The sequence below is a fragment of the Eulemur rufifrons genome, chromosome 3, assembly GCF_041146395.1.
Source record: "Eulemur rufifrons isolate Redbay chromosome 3, OSU_ERuf_1, whole genome shotgun sequence".
NCBI lineage: Eukaryota > Metazoa > Chordata > Mammalia > Primates > Lemuridae > Eulemur > Eulemur rufifrons.
In genome coordinates this window covers 62,957,907-62,971,403 of record NC_090985.1, presented here as the reverse complement: position 1 = coordinate 62,971,403, position 13,497 = coordinate 62,957,907, and the positions used below count along the sequence as shown (strand labels likewise).

The 13,497-nt window shown below is 49.3% G+C and overlaps 1 protein-coding gene across 1 annotated transcript in view; it reads left to right on the top strand.

Moving 5' to 3' along the window:
- PTDSS1 (phosphatidylserine synthase 1) overlaps positions 1 to 13,280 on the top strand; it is a 59,417-nt gene extending 46,137 nt beyond the window's left edge. Inside the window, exons 10-13 of the mRNA XM_069466193.1 lie at positions 5,536 to 5,635; positions 10,393 to 10,461; positions 11,211 to 11,280; positions 12,972 to 13,280. Coding sequence (XP_069322294.1) covers positions 5,536 to 5,635; positions 10,393 to 10,461; positions 11,211 to 11,280; positions 12,972 to 13,081 — 349 coding nt within the window. The 3' untranslated portion in view covers positions 13,082 to 13,280. The remainder of the gene's footprint in view (positions 1 to 5,535; positions 5,636 to 10,392; positions 10,462 to 11,210; positions 11,281 to 12,971) is intronic.
- The last annotated feature ends 217 nt before the right edge of the window (positions 13,281 to 13,497 follow it).

Below are 13,497 nucleotides of genomic sequence, written 5' to 3'. Positions count from 1 at the left end.
GTGGATGTGTTCCACAGAACTGTATCGATGTACCTGTCTAGGAAAAGGAGAAGTGGATCAAAGAGAGAGGTATTGTTATGACAAACTTTCCTTCTGCAGCCAAAAAGTACAGTCACCATGGTGGGAGAAACAGCAAAGGTAGATGACACCAAAGAGTGGTAGAAAATGCAGCTTCAGAATGTTGTGCCTTGTTGGAAAGTGATTACAATAAAGCTAAATGGAAAGGAGAGATCATTTGGCTTATTTCCGTATGCTGTATTGAGAATTGAGAACTCCCAGAACAGTGTGAGATCAAGATTAATGAATCTTGTGAGAACCAGTGAGCCACGCTGAAAAATAACAAATCCCTCTTCATAAATCACACACAGCGGATCTGCCTGCCTGCGTGAACGCCAGCGAGAGCTGCCCCCTGCGAAGTCCCCACTGCCAGCAGGTGGAGGTGGACGGAGTCACAGGCTCCAGCTCTCCTCTGAATGTTTGCCTGGAGGCCCCCACCCCCGTTTGGTCTTTATTTCCTCTTCTATCAAAACAGAAAACTGTAAGGTTTTTTGGAGTGGCCAGCGCCAGAGAAAGAAAGATGAGCAGAGTTGAAAGGGATAAGAGGCTTTATTGGAGCGCTCCCGGGTGGGGGTAACGAGTCCCCGAGAGAGGGACCCTGGCGAGCCTCACAGTCCCACGAGTGGAACTAGAGAAGCCGTCCCACCCAGAAGTCTGAGTGGGTTTATATATGTTTTTAGGGATGGGGGATGGGAGCTTCTTTGGCCAGGAGATGTAGGCACAAGGAGTGAGGAATTTCTTTGTTTCAGCTTTAGGGTGGGTATTCAGGAATAGGAGGGGCTTCTTTTTCATTAGGGAAGGGAGGGGTGCCTGCCACCAGCCTTACAAAAACACTTAAATGTCTGGTTTCCTTTGGTAACTAGTAGCTGCTTTATAATAATAGCTTTCTTGTCACTAATTTTGGAATGATCTCAGGCTTTAGCAAGATGTGGAGATGTGAGGGGGGAGCAGAGCAGCAGTGCCGCCTATAGTGTCATCCCCAAAGGTGCCTTGGGGGAGGGGGAGGGCAAAGGTCAAATAGGACCACCCTCCTGAGGTTTCTTTCCCACCATGCCACATCTGTTTCTCTTGACGGGGGCCTTTCTCTTCTGTACGTAGTATACCCCAAGACGTTTGTATGAATTACTCCCTGGGTAACTTACCATGCCTTCCTCGACAGTTGTCCTATAGGTCTGAGCTTTTGATTGAAGGTGTTGCACACAGCAGAGACGGGGCTCCATTCAGCTCGGGAATGGGAACCCTGCCGGGGAGAAAGCTGCAGTGTGGAAAAGTCGGCCCCTTCTCTGTTGAGAAGTCACATTATGTTCTTCCAGCCCTGTAGGAGTTTTAGGGCCAGACTGATATGAACAAATTCCCCAGGTGTGCAGTTTATATCAGCTTTGTCTTTTTCCCCACTCCGTATAAATGAGTCTCTATGCCTCAGAAAGAGAGTGTTAGTTTAAAAAGAAAAGATGTTTCATCCCCTGGTCCTGGGAGGAAGGCAGCCACGCTTTGGCTGGAACAGTCACTGTCCCTTTTCCTGAGAGTCCTTGGGATGGGTAGGTGAGTCCACGCTACCTGAGTCCAGCTTGGGTCAGAGCTGCCCCTCGCCCACCAGTGTCCTCCCTGCACGTCATCCCGTCCTGCTGATGCCGTCATTGCAGTAGCTTCCACCTCTGCTGCTCTGCTAAACTGTTCTCTCCAGGGTCGGTGCAAGCCTTCTCCGTCCTCTCCTTGCATCTTCTGCAGTGTCTGCCTTCCCCGAGTGGTCCTCTTCCTGCAGTGACCTCTGTCCCGGGTTTCCTTTGCTGCTTCCCATTCCTCCCCCGCCTCCCACTGCAACCTCTCACAACTGTGGCTGTTCTTCCAGGCACAGAGCTCCGGCTGTCTGAAGTGTAGACGCAGCTGTGAAGCACGGGGACCCTTCCAAGAGAAGGGAGCAGGCTGAGGGGAACAGACGTCAGAGGGTTCCCTTCTCAGCACGACCGGGTCACCACCATCCTGCTGGCAAAGCTTTATAACCATTTCCCCTTCACCCGACCTCCTCCAGACTGTCTGTTCATCCCATCCACCCTTTATCCTGCCACTCCCTGCTCCTGTGTGGGGGAGCACCCCGGACAGCTCAGAAACTCTGGCAGTAGTTATAAGGCCTTATAAGCAATGGATTCCCTTTCTTCAAATGGCTTCTTGCCCCCAGCCCTACTAGCTATCCAGACCCTTGAGCAGAACTGTTCTGGGGATGCCCCCCAGGACCCTCTTCTCACCCAACCCTCCCTGCACCCAGGGCTCTTTGGAAGTCAGAAAGTACCCAGGAGGACAGCTGGAACTTCATCCAGCTGTTAAGGCCACGCTCAGCTCTCACCTCCGAACAGATGCCTTTGCTCCCTCAGTCAGAACTGGACTAGGGGAGCCCTTCCTGGCCTCCTGTGTGATTATGTGACAGTCGAGTCACGTGAATGTACATCCCGTTTCCACTGGCTGCCTAAAGACACCCCCGCCCACCCCCCACACACCAGCTGCCCCAGGAGTGCGGCTTGTGCGCTGTGGAGTTGTTTGTGGGATTCGGGCAGCCAAGCCCTCTGGCCTCCGTGGCCGTGGCCCCCTCAGAATCCAAGGGCAGTCTTGCTGGCAGACTGAAAGCTCTTCCTCTGCTTCTCAGGGTTGGCCTGTACACCCAGCACACACACAGGAACCTGGAGCTTTCGTGCCCCAGATTTCTCCAACAACCGGCTTCCGTTCTTGTTCCATTCACTGAGCAACTCCTGACCCTTGCTCTACATCATTAGCACCTTTTCCCCTGTGCGGTGGAGCCGGGAGCACATGAGTCAGCAGACCAGCACTAGGTCAGAAGTCTCTCTGGTGCCTGCCCCGAGGCAGAAGCACCTCTGGCCGCCCAAATGTTTATTTGCCTCCTAACCTTGCCAAATCGAGATATGGATGTCAGTCACAGGCATCAAAGGGAGTGAGGGCGCAGACTGAATTCCATCAAGCCACAATTTGGCCACCTAGCTCACCCTGGGAAAGATCAGAGAGATTTCAATTTGAACTGAGTAAAGGGACGAGTTGCCAAGTTGAGCAGAGGGAGTCCCAGTGGGGAATGGAGGGGAAGGTGGGAGGAGGTAGGTGTTGGCTCAGCTGGTGGCTTGATACAGGCCCTCAACTGCACCCAAGCCTCTGGCCTCAACCCTGAACTACCTGCCATTTGTGTCATGGTAGAAAAGTAGTGTTCACGTTCTGGAAGGATGCTGTTGATTAGGACTCCTCAAGTGGGCTGGGGATAACACTGGGGGCAGAAGCTGGTGGTTCAAGGGTCCATGTGGCTTTTGGGTTTGATGCCTCCCGTTCCCACTGCTTCTTATCAACCTGGTGGCTGCCCCGAGGTCCCCATGCCTGGATGAGTACAGTAGCCTCCCTGCTTCCGCTCTTGTCCTCTCCTTGCAATTCTGCAAGAAATGTTGAGATATAAATCTAATCTTATTAAACCGTCTGCTCCAAACCCTTCAGGGCTTCCTCAGACTAAAAGCCATGTCCAAGGGCAGCCCTCAAGACCAGTGTTTCCCAGACCTCACCCCCTTCCCCTCCCTCCCAGGCCCTCCAGTCCCCTCCCTGTGCCTGGTCTCAGCCTGGGACCCTCCTCACCCAGATAGCCCCACAGCTGCCTCTGCACCTCCTCCTAGGCTTGCTCAGCTGTCGCCTTCTCAGAGACGGGCCCACATGCACAGACAATGGCTTAGCTAAGACTCCCCAGCACGTAAGAGCAAATCGTATCCTAAAGTTGCTAACTCAAAGGCCCTGGTCTTTAGAAAAACTCAGGTCATTATGAAGTCATCAGGTGGGTCCATTTTCAGTCTTAAAATGAAATAGAATAGAAAAATACCAGAGTGACGATACAGATTGTTAATTTCAGCGGTGTGCATGTGTGTGTGTACTGGGTCACAATGAAGAACGTGTTTCTTGCCATGGGTCTTAGATCACAGAAGTTTGAGAAACACAGCTTTGGTATGCTAATCACCATGCGTTTGAAAGGGGACGGAAATCTAGTTGAATGTTCAGAAACCTTTCTTAATGGACTCAGGGTGTTCTGTCTGGCTTGTGGGTAGACAGTCACACTCGGATCCAGGGCTCAGCACTTCCTCCTAGCAGTTCAGGTAGTCCCAGCCAAAGACGAAATCATCCTTTTATGTCCCCTGACAAGCACCTCCTCTCCTCACTGTACAGGCTGGAAGTAGCAAAGGTTTAAGGCCGTCCAGCGTCAGATCGCAGTCTGGACTTCAGGGTTGCAGTGAAATGAGCCTCCTGTGTTCCTCAGCTAAAATGAGGCATTCTCACACGTGACATACTTTGTTGGCGGAGGGAAGGGACAATGGTCTTTAAAGATGCAAGCCAGCCACTCTTAAACCTTGTTTGGTTGGGGCTAGGGGAAAAGTCAGTTCCAAAATCTCTAAAGATACATTAAAGAGACTTTCTGTTGATTTTTCTGCTTTGCTGAAATGGTTCTAACTTCAGATATTCAGTTGTTTAGAGCCATCCTCACATTTGATGATGGCAGTGACATTTTGTCTGCCAGTAAGCAGGGAACCTGAGGACCTTCTGGGCCATTTCTCGCCTTTTTAGAAAATATCTGTGTAAGTATACCAGTCCCTGGGCATCCAGATTACATCCCAAGCAAAGAACACCTAAGGTGGAGTTGTCTGAAATCGGTATTCTCACTGTCCTTGGGATCTCATGGCCGGCTATACAACCTTCACCTCATCCATTCTCACCTGCAAGTTCTGCACCTTAATAAAGGCCTGATTTTTATATTTGTAAATGAATGTATAGGACATAAGAGTGGCTTTTTTCTTTAATGTTTTAATTAAAGGAGAAAACTGTGTGTGTGCTTTTTAACATTTTTGTATTTAGCACAACTGGTCACAGTTCAAGAGAGCACAAAAGGTTGATATTGTCAGTAAAAACAGAGGGTATTTAATCTGGAAATTCTTAGAAGGCTGGGAGGGAATGTGATCAATGGCTTCGAGTTATTGAAAGACTCCCTTGGAAAGCTCAAACACTGTGTGGAGGCTGAGGGCAGGGTTAGAACCCATGGGTAGAAGGCAAATACCACCACGAGGCAGGAAAAACTTTCCAGTAACTGAAGCGTTTGACCACAGGAACAAGCCGATTGAGTAGGTTCCCTGTGCTTGAGAGGTTCCAACAGAGGTGGCGTGATGGTCCAACCAATGGGAATAGGGCTCTACGTTAGACGACACCAGCTGCCTCTAGCTATTAAAATTTGTGAGTCAATGTTTTGGTCTGGAAGGAAGAGGTAAAAAATATTTTATTATTTCTGAAGAAAGTGCAGTGGGCTAGAACAGTTTCATTTTGTGGGATACCTACTACCAGTGTTTGGGGCAGAAATCTTGTGACCAGTTGAGCCTTTTGATTTAATCATGTATATGGCTAGTAATGTGTATGCTTTGGAAAGACGAATTAATATTTAACCTCTTGTTCTCTAATTAGGGTCATTGGTTTCCTGGAAGCTATTGTTTGCATAAAATTTGGACAAGATCTCTTCTCTAAGACCCAGATACTGTATGTTGTGCTTTGGCTTCTTTGCGTGGTAAGTCATTACTTTTTTACTCAAAAGTGTTAGCTTAATTCCCATGGTTATCTCTTAAGAAAACAAACAAAAAAAGAAAGAGAGAAAGACTCTCTTGTGCACCAAGTTTCCTTAGAAATTCATAGAAAGATGTCCTGTCTGTAATAACCCAAGATTGGCCACCAGTCTAAAGTCCAAGAATAAAACACAGATGACCACACAGCATCTGAAATGGGTCACCCTGACAGGTTTCTGTCAAATGTCCTCAGCAGGCATGCCACACGGGCATTCATTTCACTCGTGGGAATTTGTCTCCACGTGCTGTGCATTTAAGGACTGCCAGGAAGGGACAAGGATGATGACACTGCCCTTTCCTTCATCTCATCATCGTGCCTTATGCATTTTAACATATGCATCACTGCACATGGGTTTTTGTACAAAATGATATGAAATCTTACTTGTGGGTTTAGGACCTTCATTATCTGGGGCATCACATCATATCCACCCACTTTACACCCAGGCTGCACCAAACTGCACACAGTTACCTAAACAAATCATCCTTCTGGGCCTCTTGGCCATTATCCTTGATGTTTCCTTTGCTTGATCTGAAAGCCCAACTGCCTTCTCTACCCAGTGAAACTTATACCCCCAAACCAAACTTAAACTCATGCTCCCCATGAAATACCCTCTGACCTCCGAGGCAAGTAGGTAACTCCCTCCTTGGGACCAGGTGCACTTTGTCCCTAACTCTTCTCATTTTAAGCCCAGTGTGATGGAATTTGTTTTGTTTATATCCGTCTGCTCCATGTTGCACTTCTTGCTCACAAAAAGTAAGTTTAAACATTCTCTTGACCCTGCTGTCTGGAGCACGGTGCCTGACGCATAGGAGATGCTCGGCAGGTGCATGGAGAATGCAGGAATGAATGCAAGAGACAAAGGTGGGGTGACATACAGGTGGGCTGAGGGACAAGCATGCACAGACAGGAAGCTGTGAGAGCACCCAGCTTCTCAGGAGGGCTGCGCCGTGGCCTGTTTGGGGAGTGAGAGTGACCGGACAGTTGGATGAGCAGTAGGATAGGGGGTCAGCTGCTTAGGAAGAGCTTCGTGTGTCTGTAGTTGGAGCCCCAAAGATTTTTAATGGGAAAACAATGTGGTCTGAGCTGTGTCTTGTGGCAGGGTCTAGAGGCAAGATGGGTTGGGGCCAGAGTTACAGTCAGGGGGTGTTGCAGGGTCCTAGGTGACAAGGAACTGAAGCTGAACCAAGGCCGAGGCTTTGAAGTTGGAGAGGAAGGGCTGGACTGGGGAGTTAGGGGTCAGCTCAGCAGGATGACATTCCTCTTATGGTAGCCAGGAAGGGACTCAAGGGCAACTCAAAGGTTTCAAGTTTGTGCCTCTCAGTGGCCACCGGTGCTAGTGACAGATTGGGGGATATAGGAAAGGTCCATTGAAAGGAGGAGGTGAATTTGATTCAGGAGAGTTGGGGTCTGAGGGGCCTCTAGATTTTACAGGTGGACACTTCTGTGTTCTGTCACATGGAAAATTCTAGCCTGACCAGTAACATCGGAAAGATTTGGTTGGTGTTGGAGATAAAAGACTTGAGAGCCCTGCATGCATAGGGCACTGGTGAAGCCATGGGATTAGGTAAGAGGGAGGGGACACACCTCAGGGAGAGAAGCTGGCTGAGGATGGCATTCTTTGGAGCAGCCCCGTTGAAGAGGCCAGACAGAGGACGAGGAGCAGCCGCAGGTGAGCAGGACCATGGAGGGCGCGGAATCCTTGGTTAGACCTATCAGTGATGAGACCTGGAGAGACACCTGGCCTGAAGAGAGGCCATTAGATGGGATGATTAGGGGATCCCCACTGTCTTGCACATTTAGCAATCAAAGAAGAAGAATGGAAACAAGGTCCTGGCACTATTTCATATTCATGGCCTTTATTAAAGAGCAAGATTGATCTCAAATGCAGGAGCAGAGTCGAACGTTATTCAATAAGAGTGTTAAGTTCCTCCCGGCCTGCCCACCACCACTCTGAGAAACAAAAGTCCCTAATTCCTCCCCTTGCTTGGTAAGACAGCGCACACGGAGCTTGAGGTTAACATGGAAGCAAAGATCCCGTGTGCTGGTTAATAAGCTTCTCAGCAGTTGTCCGATCCTGATCGATCATCATTAATTCGAATTCTCATTACTGTAACGTGGGAGCCGGGCTGGGTTCTCTGCCCTCCTCGCCGCCACACCTGTGGTCTGGACTGCCCGGCTCTCCTCCCCCAATTTTCTTCTCCTCCCTCCCCCAACCCCCTCTTTAAACAAAGTTTGTACCATTGCTATTTTAAATCCGGGGCTGGGCATTTTAAGTAGGTACGTGCCTAGATTTCCACAGGTGTGATTGCAAACCCATAAATTACAAGCTTTTGTTTCCTGGAACAAGTAAAATGGGCCTCTTTGTACACAGGTGAAGTAGATGTGGCAATCACAGCAGGCGCTTTGCCTGGCGATGCTGAGATAAGCACCTGTTGCTCACCACCTGCCAGTGTTTGCCTGGCCCCTCCGCGAAGCTCCGCCTGTTCTTGGCTGCGGGAGGGACCCTGCCGGCTCACCCAACCCCTGACGCCCCCCGCCCACCCAGGCCTGGAGCTGGGGAAGGGGCGACCCCACGTGCCTGCCCTCTGCTGGCCGGAGTTTGCAATGACAGTCTAGTGGGGTGACCTGCCTCCCTTCTCCCACCCTGCAGCCCTCGGGTGTGAGAAGGTGGACTCTAACCTCCCCTGGCCCCCGTGTGAAACCCACGGCGTGTTTTGCTGTTTGTAAAGGACCTAACACATGCGTAGGCTTCCACACTGCACATCTTTTCTAGTCCTCCCCAGTCTTTCCATGCCTTGAAAATGGCACATTTAACGTTGGCAAGTATAAGAAATCTGGGCAAGTATTAGAATATGTTAAAGATTAGAAGTCATTTTCATTTTGTAATTTTAATATATTCATTCACTGCCTAATTTTTTAATGGGAGATATGAGCTGTTTAAAAACATCCCTAATCTGTAGACATATGCCAGTTTACATATGGATTTAATATAAAACGAACTAGTGGCTCTTCCCGTACTTCATGTCGTCTCTCCGCCACGCTGCTATCCCCACTTCATTGGCGTGCACCGCGAAGGCCAGCCGGAACACTCGGCTCCTTTCATTTTTGGAACTTCAGATGACATTATGCACCCAGCACACAGTCAGTAAATGCTGCTGACTTAGAGGAACTGGGGAAAAGTCCAGTGCAAGCCACAGCCATGAGAGTCCCCAACCACAGCCATGAGAGTCCCCAGCCCCTTCATTCCCTCCCTGTCTGCTCCACCACCGGACTGTGGCTGTGCCCAGTGGGCGCTGCTGGTGTTGGCTGTTCCCACGATGCTTTGCTTTCTTGGACATGGGATGAATGGATAGAGAAAGATGTACAGGCATAAAATCAATACGTGTGTATATCAGTAGCCATCCCTAAAACTCAGATCCAGGGGTATCCAGAGAACCGAGTTCTGGCTCCAGTTTTGCTGCGTACTAGCTGTGTGTCCTCGAGAGGGCCATCCACCTCTCTGAGCTTTCATCCTTCTTCTGTAAAATGAAGGGGCATGAAATTAATGATCTCTGAGGTGACCCTTTTAGATAAAAAAGTCATGATTCTTAGAACTAAAATTACTCAAGAGAAAGTCTCATCATGATTTCACAGCTGTCCCCGTGGTTAGGGCAAAATGACAAGTGCCCAGGGAAATGACAGGTGCTCAGATGTCCATGGGAAATGTGTGGGAGAGATGGAGACTCGAAGGCCAGGGTGGCTTGGTAGAAATGGGTTCCTACATCAAGGAAGAGGCAGTCTCACGTTGTATGCTGGCTGCTTTACTTCCAGCCGGGAAGGCGAGGCCTGCTGAGATTCCTCTGTCCACGCTTCCCTCCCTCCCTCCTCTGCTGCTCAGTCTAGGCAGCCAGAGACTTTTCCCAGCCTTCAGTTCTTTGATTCTTGTATTGCCTTTCTTCCCTTAGAGTCTGATTCAGGGTGTGGCTCGGGCGGGTTGGTGATGGCAGGGTGGAAGGAGAGGTTATCCCTCCTCTGGGGACCCACGGACCACACCACGCATTTCTCATTTCAGGGCCTTACAAAGCATTTTTATTTTCTCTTTGTTTTCCTATCCACTTAAACAAGAAGAACAAAAGCAACAAGAACTGCAGTCAGGGTGGGGCCCCTGACACTAACAGCGAGGAGGAGCAAGGGTGGCACAGCATTGCAGGGAGCTGCCACCTCCTGGGGTGTTTGTCCTATGGGCCCTCCAGCACCATTGAGACTCAGGCTGAATGAAGCTTCTTTTTCATTCAAAAACCCTCTTCCCCACAGAAGCTGGCACACTGAGTCCTCATAGCTCTCTCCAGGGTGGGGGCAGGGTAGAGAAGATGGGCCATGAAAATCAGAAAAGCAGAACTGCAAAGCTGTTTAAGAAAGTGCAGCCCACCATATCCCACATCTGAAAATGATTCTGCATTCTGATGCTAGAGTCACACGTAGTAACTGTGGTCTCCTCGTACCCCTGGACAAAAGCTCTGGGTACGCCCCCTATCCCCCAGCTTATCTCTCGGGGTCCGATCTCTGCCACATCCAGCCATTTTGTAACCAGTATCCCTTGGGACAGATGGCAGGAACGAGGTGAGCCGTCTGTGTGCATTCCCTTTGAAACCCTGAAGTTCTGGGAAAAGGAATGATTTGGTGCAATGTCATTTATAAAATGGGTTTGATTTTCTCTTGCAGGCGTTTACCACCTTCCTGTGTCTGTACGGCATGGTGTGGTATGCAGAACACTATGGTCACCGAGAAAAGGTGCGGAAGGAGAGGCAGAGATGGCCTTTGTTTAAAATAATCCCTCGTGCTTGGAAGGTTAGCCCAGCACGTGTGCGTGTAAGAACGTGGCGTGGCGGGCGCTGTCTTCTACAGCATCTGCAGTCTTGCTGCTGCTAAACTTCACCATGTCAGGAAGTCATTCCCTATCAGTTGCTGTCCCTGCCTGTGACTGCCCTGTTCTGTGGGTATTTTTATTTTCCTTTTATAAGGTGTTTAAATATTACTTTTTTGTTTAAAAAGAAAAAGCTGTGGGAAAGCCTTGGCCCAGTGTTTGGAAGGCTGGGCTTTATTCCCCACTCTTGTGCTCGGTCTGTGCAGGTCTCTTGGTGTGGCCCAGCCTGGGGCTCCCCCTCCGCAAACGCTTGCCCTGCCCTCCTATTCGTAGATACAAGGATTAAAGTCGAAAATAGACATGAATGGGTTTAAAACGTTATAGCAGTCTTGTTGACTACAATATTTTTTTAAGTAAAAAAAAAACCACTTTCATCCTTTATACCTTTAGTCCTAAGAACTAAAGATACTTTCTAGAAGATTTATTCTATATTAGCGGGGAGAGAGAAGACCCTTGATTTTATAACTGGGAAACATAAGCATAAGGAGATTTTGTCACTTGTTAGTAGCCATCCCAGCCTGGGAGAGGGAGGGACAGAACACGCTCACATCTGTGCCCTGCCGCTCCTCCCAGGCAGCACACGAAGTGCCATCACTAAGCCTGTCTCTCTCCTTAGACCTACTCAGAGTGTGAAGATGGCACCTACAGTCCAGAGATCTCGTGGCATCACAGGAAAGGTACAAAAGGTATCCTTTTTCCATTCATTGTTTCAAACTTTCCCGGGTCCTTGAGATTTGGAATCCATATTTTATCCTCTGTTGATGACATGTGCCTGAAAGGGTCTCAGACCTACTCATCAAATGTCTCTTGTCACGTATTAAAGAAACATGCTCACAGGATCTGCCCGAGAACCTTGCTTTGTAAGAAGAGGCTTCATGTGGCTCAGGACGTATTGAGCCCACACTGTCTCAAGCACACTGATGGGAATGTTCTTCTTGGCCTTCATCATGAGTGAAAAGGGTTAGAAAGAATTGTGTATCGGGAGGAAAAGCCTTTCCACAGAGGTAGATTGGTGTAATCACATTTACTCGAGAGGCAGAGCAGTATAAGAGAGATTTCAATAGTGTAGTTCGGGATCCTTCGTTGGCCTGTAAGGAATATTCTGGAAAGATTTGGGACCACTTGGTTATTTTAAAGAATTAGACTTGTGGAATCATGACACTGAGGGGACTTCACTGGACAGTAATTCCTTGTCAGCTCCTTTGAGTTGAGCTGGGAAGCTGGGAAGCGTGGCTGAGGAGAGAAAATTATGATGCTGGAGACTGAGTTTTAGCCCACAGAATCACTCAGAGAAACAGGCTGTGGAGAAGAAAGCAGTCTATCGCTGTTGTTCTCCGGAGTTCTTTTGGGGTTCACGCTTATGGAAATTCTCCCTGGGGCAAACACTAGGGTGCACTCTCTTGAGTTGCCACCACCCTTTTGGGGATAGTTTCTCTTGAATGGAGGAGTCGCTCCGAGACCCACTATGGAATTCTTTGGGCACAGGGGTTCCCCAGACTTGTCTTATTTAGAACCATCCCCTTACAGATCCATGCTGGCATGTCCAGGTTCTCTGTTGAAAAGAATTAAGCAATGATAGAGATAAAATTAGTATATGGAATAGTAGAAAAATAAAGTAAAAAGCAGAAACAAGTCTATAGAGTTGTAAAACAATCTCTTGATCTAAGCCAAATGCTACTTACAATGGGGACAGAAGCCCTGGGGAACTTTTTTTAAAGGCTGTGTCAGGTGGAGGTCAGAGCCCTGGGGCAGAGAAGCCCCGGGCTTGGCTGCGGGGCCAGGCGGGGTTGACCACTGGCTTGATCTGAGGGCAGAGTCAGTCTGGTGCTGCTGTGCGGCTCAGGGCTGTCACGGGCAGCAGTGGCCGGGTCTGCAAAGATCCAGGGGTAGAGGGCGTGTAATACCTTTAATTTTATGACGTCAAGAATCCTTTCCAATGTAGGGTTTAGAAACTCTGGTATCTAGCAGGTCAAGGTCTGGAGACCCAGGTCATACATCCCTTGGTTGCAAGGTGGACACCTGTGTGGTTTAATTGTTTCTCATTTGTGCTTCCGATCCGCTTTTACTCTTACCGTGGTGCTCGTCACCATGACCCAGGCTACCCTACGCAGTGCAGGTGCACACATTCTTGGAACCACCCAGACTTTGTGGGGCTGTTTCCTGGCCCCCCAGGGGCACTGGCTGTGCTAGCTCAGCACTGGGTTTCCAAGGGCCCTGCCTTAGTTCACTGAAAGGCCACTAGGTGGGGCGCAAGCGTCAGGGAAGAGCCTGTCCTCAGGGCAGGCCCAGGGCCCTCTGGAAAGAGAGAGCCACCACCCGCAGGAGTCCTTGGTGACCTCGGTGACGGTGTTGTGTGTGTTGTGATTCCTTTGGCCAGGTTCTGAAGACAGCCCACCCAAGCATTCAGGCAACAACGAAAGCCATTCTTCCAGAAGAAGGAATCGACATTCCAAGTCAAAAGTCACCAATGGAGTTGGAAAGAAATGAAAGACCGTGGTTAATCAAAGATGTTCCAGAGAGTGCCTAGAACTGAGAGGGAAACGGAACTCATCTGGACCTCCCTGTTAGGAGGTCAAAATGTACAGCGCAAACAGGAGGAGGAGAGGGAACTTTTGGGGTCATTATTTGAGAGTGTAAGTCATGTTCCCCACAGACCTGGCCACACAGGTAGTTCACGGCCTGGGGTCCTTTGCCAATTGCAGTCTCTTCTAACTTCAGCACCTGGCGTGTGGTCACTGGTAGCAGTACAGTGTGTTGGAGGCAAAAGGTAGCTGTTCACTCACTGCTGCCGAGAGCGGCTCTGTGCCCGCGTGTGTTGTGGATGCAAAGTAAACATCTTCATGCAGACAAAGCGTTAACCGGCTGGTTGCGGACTGGTCACCAGTTTTTATTTTCATGAATCT